Source organism: Crocuta crocuta, unplaced genomic scaffold, assembly GCF_008692635.1.
Source record: "Crocuta crocuta isolate KB4526 unplaced genomic scaffold, BGI_CrCroc_1.0 scaffold333, whole genome shotgun sequence".
NCBI lineage: Eukaryota > Metazoa > Chordata > Mammalia > Carnivora > Hyaenidae > Crocuta > Crocuta crocuta.
In genome coordinates this window covers 3,846,918-3,855,159 of record NW_027532856.1, presented here as the reverse complement: position 1 = coordinate 3,855,159, position 8,242 = coordinate 3,846,918, and the positions used below count along the sequence as shown (strand labels likewise).

The window sequence follows — 8,242 nt, the reverse complement described above, 5'->3', positions numbered from 1 at the left end:
GTTCATGTAACCACCAAGAAAGGCACATTACAAATGTCTGCTTGTCTCCCTCTTCTAACATAATCTTTCTCCACAAAAAGTAACTACTGATATGCTTGTTACAATAAATACTTCCATGGAGCATCTGGGTGACTCAGTCAGTTAAGCATCTGACTCTTGGTTTTGATTCAGGTCATTTCTCACGGTTTTGTGAGTTGTACTCTGCTTTCAATTCTCTGTCTCCCTGTCTCTCTACCTCTGCCCCACTCACACTATCTTTGTCTCTCTCAAAATAAATAAACTTAAAAAAATCAAATCAAATCAAAATTAATATTTCCTTGCGTTTGCCCTCTAAGTATACATCCCTAAATGCAATGGTTTATTTTCCTTGCTTTTGAACTATATAAACAGAATCATACATTATATATTTTGTTTCTGCCTTCTTTCAAATAACATTTTTAAGATTCAACCATGTTACTTATTTTTATATCTATACTTTTACCCTATAGATCACTTATTTTTGTTGTGTAAATTTAGTTATCATTCATTCTTTTGTTAATTGACATTCGGGTTGTTTATAGTTTCTGGCTATTATGAATCATGTATGCCATTATGAATATTCTTTTTTTTTAAATGTTTTACTTATTTCTAGGAGAGAGAGAGAGAGACAGCGTGAGCAGGGGAGGGTCAGAGAGAGAGGAAGTCACAGACTGAAACAGGCTGCTGGCTCTGAGCTGGCAGTCAGCACAGAGCCCGACGCGGGGCTCGAACCCACGAACCGCGAGATCATGACCTAAGCGAAAGTCGGACGCTTAACCGACTAAGCCACCCAGGCGCCCAGCCATTATGAATATTCTTGATTACTCTAGTGTGTATACCTAGGAGTGGAACTGCTAGATTTTAAAGCTTGCCTAGGAGCTTCTGGGTGGCTCAGGCAGTTAAGCTTCCGACTTCGGCTCAGGTCATGATCTTGTGGTGAGTGAGTTTGAGCCCCACTTTGGACTCTCTGCTGTCAGTACACAGGCCACTCTGGATCCTATTTACCACTCTCTCTTTGCCCCTCCCCTGCTCGCACTCTCTCTCTCTCAAAAATAAACATTAAAATAAAATAAAGTTAAGTAAAATAAAATAAACATGCCTATTTTCCAGAACATGTCAAACTAGTTCCCCAAGTCGTTGTACCAATCAATCCACGGTCCCTTCAGCAAAGTATGAGAGTTCTTGTTCCTATTTTCTTCAAAGGACTCTTCTTCTTTTTAAGTTTATTCATTTAGAGAGAGAGAGTGAGTGAGCACAAGTGGGAGAGAGAATCCCAAGCAGACAGAGTGTGGAGTCCACTGTGGGACTTGAACCCACAAATCATCAGATCATGACACGAGCTGAAGTCAGATGCTTAGCCTATTGAGCCACCCAGGCACCCCATGGGGCTATTTAATATTTGATTTTTCAACATTTTGTTTACTTGGAATATCTGTACAATGTTTATGGTTAATATATACTATTTTTCCTGGATTTATAAGTCAAAGAATTGTTAAGATGATTTTAAATCAACAAAATCACATATTAAACATAGCAAATAATCTACAGGGTGAGGATCACAATATAATTTATGTTGATAAACATGTAGAATTTCTCATTTTAGTTGGCTTTTCAAAGAGAAGTAGGATCTGGACATGTAGAAGTAGAGAACTAGTAAAAAGCAAATAAACAAAATATTTTTAATTTAATGTTTTATTTATTTCTGAGAGAGAGAGAGTGTGAGCAGGGGAGGGTCAGAGAGAGAGGAAGTCACAGAATCTGAAACAGGCTCCAGGCTCTGAGCTAGCTGTCAGCACAGAGCCCGACGCGGGGCTAGAACCCATGAACCATGAGATCATGACCTGAGCTGAAGTCGGACGCTTAACGACTGAGCCACTCAGGCGCCGCTGTTTATTTATTTTTGAGAGAGAACACGAGCAGTGGAGGGGCAGAGAGAGAAGGGGGCAGAGGATCCGAATCCTTGGCAAGGACGTGGGGCTTCAACTCCGGAACTGTGAGATCATGACCTGAGCAGAAGTTCGACGCTTAACCGTCTGGGCCACCCAGGCGCTCTAAGAAATGATTCTTTTAAAGCTTGTGCTCCTTTCAAAATCACTGGCTTTGTTTTACACGGATATGAGTGAATTAAATTCCTTTATGAATAGAAAAGAAAGGAAATCGGTTCACCTTTGCAAGATATTTCTACAGCTGTGTTTCTCAAACTGTAAAGTGTGTACAAAATCGTTAGCATCTAGTTGAAATGCATGCTCTGATTCGGTAGGTCTGGGCTGGGGCCTGCCTTTCTAACTAACTCCCACTTCGGTCTGAAGACTACACCTTCTGTAGCAAGCTTTTAAAGTTTAAACTGAACCATTTTTGTTTTTGCAAGTCACTTGATAAGCTTCTTTTGCAGTGTTTATGTATTCCTTGAAATGCAAACCAGCTGTTTCCGATTGTCTTTTTGATCCCTCAATTCCTACCGTCCCCGGTTGAGAACAATCTTAAGCTGTGCTACAGGAATAGGGAAAACCGCGAAAACTGGGAGAGAATGAGCGGGGGGCGGAACCTAAAATCAGAGGAAAGCAGGAATGAAGAAGCGGAGGAGGGATTTTAAAGTTGGACGAAAGCCGGTTAGGTTTTCAGGGCGGACCGGAAAGGGTACAAAGATTCTCTGCACTATGGCGGGTCCCGTGAGCTTGCGAGAGCTTCTAATGGGTGCTTCAACCTGGACTGGCTCTGAAAATCCCGAGGTGTCCCCTACAGAGGGCGGAGGGAGTGTGGCTGGTGGACTGGAACCTCCTTGGCGAGAGGATGAGATCTGCGTGGTAGGAATCTTCGGCAAGACGGCTCTGCGACTGAATTCCGAGAAGTTCTCACTTGTGAATACGGTTTGCGACCGACAGGTCTTTCCCCTCTTTCGCCAGCAAGATCCTGGGGACTCAGGCCCTGGAATCAGGACCGAGGCTGGCGCCGTCGGGGAGGCTGGTGGAGCCGGAGACGCTGGGGCTGGGGATTCAGTTCGGGGAGGTGTACCTGCCACTGAAGGGAAGCGAACTGAGCCAGGCTCCCAGGACTACAGCCTTCTGCAGGCCTATTACAATCAGGAAAGCAAAGTTCTTTATCTTCTTCTCACTTCTATCTGTGACAATTCACAGCTTCTGCGGGCTTGTCGTGCCCTTCAGAGCGGGGAAGCTGGAGGTGGCCTCTCTTTACCTCATGCTGAAGCACACGAGTTCTGGAAGCATCAAGAGAAGCTGCAGTGTCTCAGTCTCCTTTACCTTTTCTCCGTTTGTCATATCCTGCTTCTGGTCCATCCCACCTGTTCTTTTGACATCACTTATGATCGAGTATTCAGAGCCCTTGATGGACTGAGACAGAAAGTACTGCCCCTCCTCAAAACAGCCATTAAGGATTGTCCAGTTGGCAAAGACTGGAAGCTAAACTGCCGACCTTGCCCACCTAGACTCCTTTTCCTCTTTCAACTCAATGGAGCCCTGAAGGTGGAACCCCCTCGGAGTCAAGACCCAGCTCATCCAGACAAGCCCAAGAAGCATTCTCCCAAAAGGAGACTGCAGCATGCCCTGGAGGACCAGATCTATAGAATCTTTAGGAAGAGTCGCGTCTTAACTAACCAGAGTATCAATTGCCTCTTTACTGTGCCTGCCAACCAAGCTTTTGTGTACATAGTTCCTGGAAGCCAAGAGGAGGACCCAGTAGGCATGTTGCTGGACCAGCTTAGGAGTCATTGTACTGTGAAGGACCCAGAATCTTTGCTGGTGCCTGCACCCCTTTCTGGGCCCAGGAGATACCAGGTGATGAGGCAGCATAGCCGACAGCAGCTTTCTTTCCACATTGACAGCAGCAGTTCCAGTTCTTCAGGGCAGCTAGTGGATTTCACTCTTCGGGAGTTTCTATGGCAGCATGTGGAGTTAGTCCTAAGCAAGAAAGGTTTTGATGACAGTGTGGGCAGGAACCCACAGCCTTCCCATTTTGAACTTCCCACTTATCAGAAATGGATCTCAGCAGCTTCAAAACTGTACGAAGTAGCTATTGATGGGAAAGAGGAGGACTTGGGATCTCCCACTGGGGAGCTAACATCTAAGATTTTAAGCAGTATTAAAGTCTTGGAAGGGTTTTTGGATATTGACACCAAATTCTCAGAAAACCGGTGCCAAAAAGCTTTGCCCATGGCCCATAGTGCCTATCAGTCAAATTTGCCTCATAACTACACAATGACTGTCCATAAAAATCAGCTTGCCCAGGCTCTTCGAGTGTACAGTCAACATGCTAGGGGTCCTGCCTTTCACAAGTATGCCATGCAGCTACATGAGGACTGCTACAAGTTTTGGAGCAATGGCCATCAGCTCTGTGAGGAAAGGAGTTTAACTGATCAACACTGTGTACATAAATTTCACTCATTACCTAAATCAGGTAGCTAAAATTTTTTCGGCGTTTTGAAATCAAAACTGAGCTATGTTTATATTTTTTTAAATTGTCATTATTATTTTATTTATTTTTTTAAGTAATCTTTATGCCTAATGTGAGGTTTGAACACACAATTCCAAGATCAAGAATTGCATACTCTATTGACTGAGGCAGCCAGGTGCCTGTTTATTCTTGTTTTAAGAGAGGCTTTTCACTATGTATTGATAATTTTAAAAAGCCTTACAGAAATTTAGTTGTATCAAATTTAAGTTTTCTCTCCTGCTCTAAAAAGAAAACAACTATGACTACTAATTATTTTCTTGTATTTAAAGGATGAACCATAGGGGCTTAGTAAATTAGAATTATTAAAGCATAAAGTTACAGAAATTTCATATTAACATTTTTATTTTGGAGTTTTTGTTGAACCATTGCAATGTAAGGTCACCATGATGATGATAAAATGTACTTACAAACCCTAAGCATCTAAATCTTTAGATTGAAAATATGTATCATTTTATGAGTTTTCAGTGCTTCTTATGTGTATATACTCAAGGTTTTGTGTTTTTGATGTTTTTGTTTTGTTTGTAATTTCTTCTTATTTCCAAAGTACTGTTTGAGAAATTTTGGGGGTTAGATGCTATAGAATATAAAATAACTTTGACTCAGCATTGTGTGTGTGAAGTTAACGGTAAGTATTATGTTTTCCAGGAGAAAAACCAGAGGCTGATAGAAATCCTCCTGTGCTGTATCACAACAGCCGAGCTCGATCTACTGGTGCCTGTAACTGTGGAAGGAAACAAGCACCTCGAGATGATCCCTTTGATATCAAGGCAGCTAACTATGACTTTTATCAGGTAGACTCTTGATTTTTTTCTTCTTCCTCTTTCTCTCTCTCTTTTTTTTTTTAACGACCATCTAAGTTAAAGTACATATCTTCAGAAGCAAAATATCTAGAAAAGTAGGGGCTCCTGGGAGGCTCTCTCAGTTAAGTATCTGACTCTTGATTTCAGCTCAGGTCATGATCCTGTGGTTTGTGAGATCAAGCCCCACATCAGGGTCTATGCTGACAGAGCAAAATCTGCTTGGGGATTCTCTCTCTCCTCTCACTTTTTGCCTCTCCTCCGCTCACGCTCTCTTTCCCTCTCTAAATAAATAAATAAACATTTTTTAAAATTTTAATTAAAAAAAGTTTTTTAAATTTTATTTTGAGGGAGAGAGCATGAGTCGGGGGAGAAGCAAAGAGCGAGGGGGCAGGGGAGAGAGAATCCCAAACAGGTTCCATGCTTTCAGCACAGAGCCCAATGCAGCTGCTCAATCTCACCAACCGTGGGATCATGACTTGAGCTGAAACCAAGAGTCAGACACTTAACTGAGCAACCCAGACTCCCCAAATAAATAAACATTTTTATTTTAATGTTAGAAAAAAATCTAGAAAAGTAAATGTGACTTGAGTGTGATATGTAGACACGGTAAAGTTCTTTATATGAACTTATTTGCTTGCCCATTAATTGTTTATTTACTTTTTTTACTGTTTATTTATATTAGAGAGAGAGAGACAGAGCATGAGCAGGGGAGGGGCAGAGAGAGAGGAAGACACAGGATCCAAAGCAGGCTCCAGGCTCTGAGCTGTCAGCACAGAGCCTGACATGGGGCTTGAACTCACAAACAGATCATGACCTGAGCCAAAGCCGGACACTTAACCGACTGAGCCACCCAGGCACCCCCCCTACCCATTAATTGTTAATCTTGCTTTTTAGAGTGAAAAATGTGTTATTTTAAATGAAAAGGTCACAGAGTTGTTTAGTTTGTTTTATTTTGTTTCTTCCTCTGTAGCTTCTGGAAGAAAAATGTTGTGGAAAATTGGATCATATCAATTTCCCAGTATTTGAACCAAGTACTCCCGATCCTGCTCCTGCCAAAAATGAATCTTCTCCTGCCCCTCCAGATGCAGATGCTGATAAACTTAAAGAAAAAGAACCTCAAACCCAAGGAGACAGCACAAGCCTGAGTTTAGCTTTGAGCTTAGGCCAATCCACAGATAGTTTAGGTACCTATCCAGCTGACCCACAAGCAGGAGGAGATAATCCAGAAGTTCATGGTCAAGGAGAAGTAAAAACTGAGAAAAGACCAAACTTGGTTGATAGACAGGCATCCACAGTTGAGTATCTCCCAGGCATGCTACATTCAAATTGCCCTAAAGGTCTCCTACCCAAATTCTCCAGCTGGTCATTGGTTAAATTAGGCCCTGCTAAGTCTTACAACTTTCATACAGGTTTAGACCAACAAGGCTTCATTCCAGGAACAAACTATCTTATGCCTTGGGACATTGTCATCAGAACTAGAGCCGAAGATGAAGGAGACTTAGACACAAATTCTTGGCCTGCTCCAAATAAAGCTATTCCTGGAAAGCGAAGTGCAGTAGTAATGGGAAGAGGAAGACGGAGAGATGACATAGCTCGAGCATTTGTGGGCTTTGAATATGAAGACTCTAGAGGCCGGAGGTTTATGTGTTCAGGACCTGACAAAGTAATGAAAGTAATGGGAAGTGGGCCAAAGGAATCTGCTTTAAAAGCCCTGAATAGTGATATGCCCTTATATATTCTGTCATCATCTCAGGGTAGAGGGCTAAAACCACACTATGCTCAACTTATGAGGCTTTTTGTTGTAGTTCCTGATGCTCCTTTGCAGATAATACTAATGCCCCAGGTAAGAAATACACTCTTTCCTCTCTTCAAACAAAAAAATTGCTGATGTTTGTTTTGATTGTTTTTTAAAAATTCAGGATAATATCTAATTATTTCATTAAACAGGTCATAATTTTAAATACCTTTTATACCTAATCTAGTTCTTGAAAAATAAATCATGGGTGTGTTTATCAGTTCACACCATCAATTCACATTATTTAGTTCAAAGGCAGAACTTGAAGTTAAAAATCTGTAGGGAAAAAAAATCTGTAGAAAAGTAGGGTAATATTTGAGACTAAATAATGTAATTTTAGATATGATTAGTTTACCCAGTACCTACTTAATCTTATACGCTCTTTGAACTTACTGTTTGTTTAGGCATTTATCTTTCAGGTGTTTAACGTAAAATGTGAAAGTAAGTATATTACCTTTATACTTTTCAGGTTCAGCCAGGCCCACCACCATGTCCAGTATTCTACCCAGAAAAACAAGAAATCACTCTCCCACCAGATGGCCTCTGGGTGTTGAGATTTCCTTATGCATACGTGACTGAGAGAGGACCTTGTTTCCCTCCTAAGGAAAACGTGCAGCTAATGAGTTACAAGGTGCTCCGTGGAGTTGTTAAAGCAGTAACACAATAAGTGTTTTACAGCCAGTTCCATCTTAAGGCTGGTGTTCTGATTTGGTGTGTATGGTTTTTTCTTTTTCATTTTGTTTCCTTGTTTTTGTTTTGGTACATGTATGCTGTGTTTTCTTGAATCCAGAATGTGCTTTGATTATAGGAGTTCAGTATTGGTGTAATAGTTCCACTGTTTTATGATTTAATTGATATTTATTGTAAATGGGCCTATGCCTTCTTAATAAACACTGGTTCTTGTAGAAAAGGACATAGAATACCTGGTTGATACCTCTGTGTTTGTTTGTTTCTGTTTCACTGTCCATAATAAAACCTGTTTCTATCATAACTGAATATTGCTTAATCATGTTAAGCCAAAACTTTGTTTCGGTTAAAAAATGATGTTTTAGCTAGGATTTTCCTTAAGATGCTGCTTCTGAAATTATTTTCAAAACAAGATGATCCAATAGGTTGTTTGGTAAAGGTATGAGTATTATGTGCAAAAAAAAAAAAAAAAAAA

General features: G+C 41.0%; 1 protein-coding gene across 1 annotated transcript; it reads left to right on the top strand.

Annotated features, from left to right (window-relative positions):
- Positions 1 to 2,675: 2,675 nt before the first annotated feature.
- SMG8 (SMG8 nonsense mediated mRNA decay factor) lies at positions 2,676 to 7,990 on the top strand. Its single transcript, XM_077745575.1, has 4 exons — positions 2,676 to 4,428; positions 5,131 to 5,276; positions 6,256 to 7,128; positions 7,550 to 7,990. The coding sequence occupies exons 1-4, from the start codon at positions 2,676 to 2,678 to the stop codon at positions 7,745 to 7,747; spliced, it is 2,970 nt and encodes a 989-aa protein (XP_077601701.1). The 3' UTR covers positions 7,748 to 7,990.
- Positions 7,991 to 8,242: the final 252 nt, after the last annotated feature.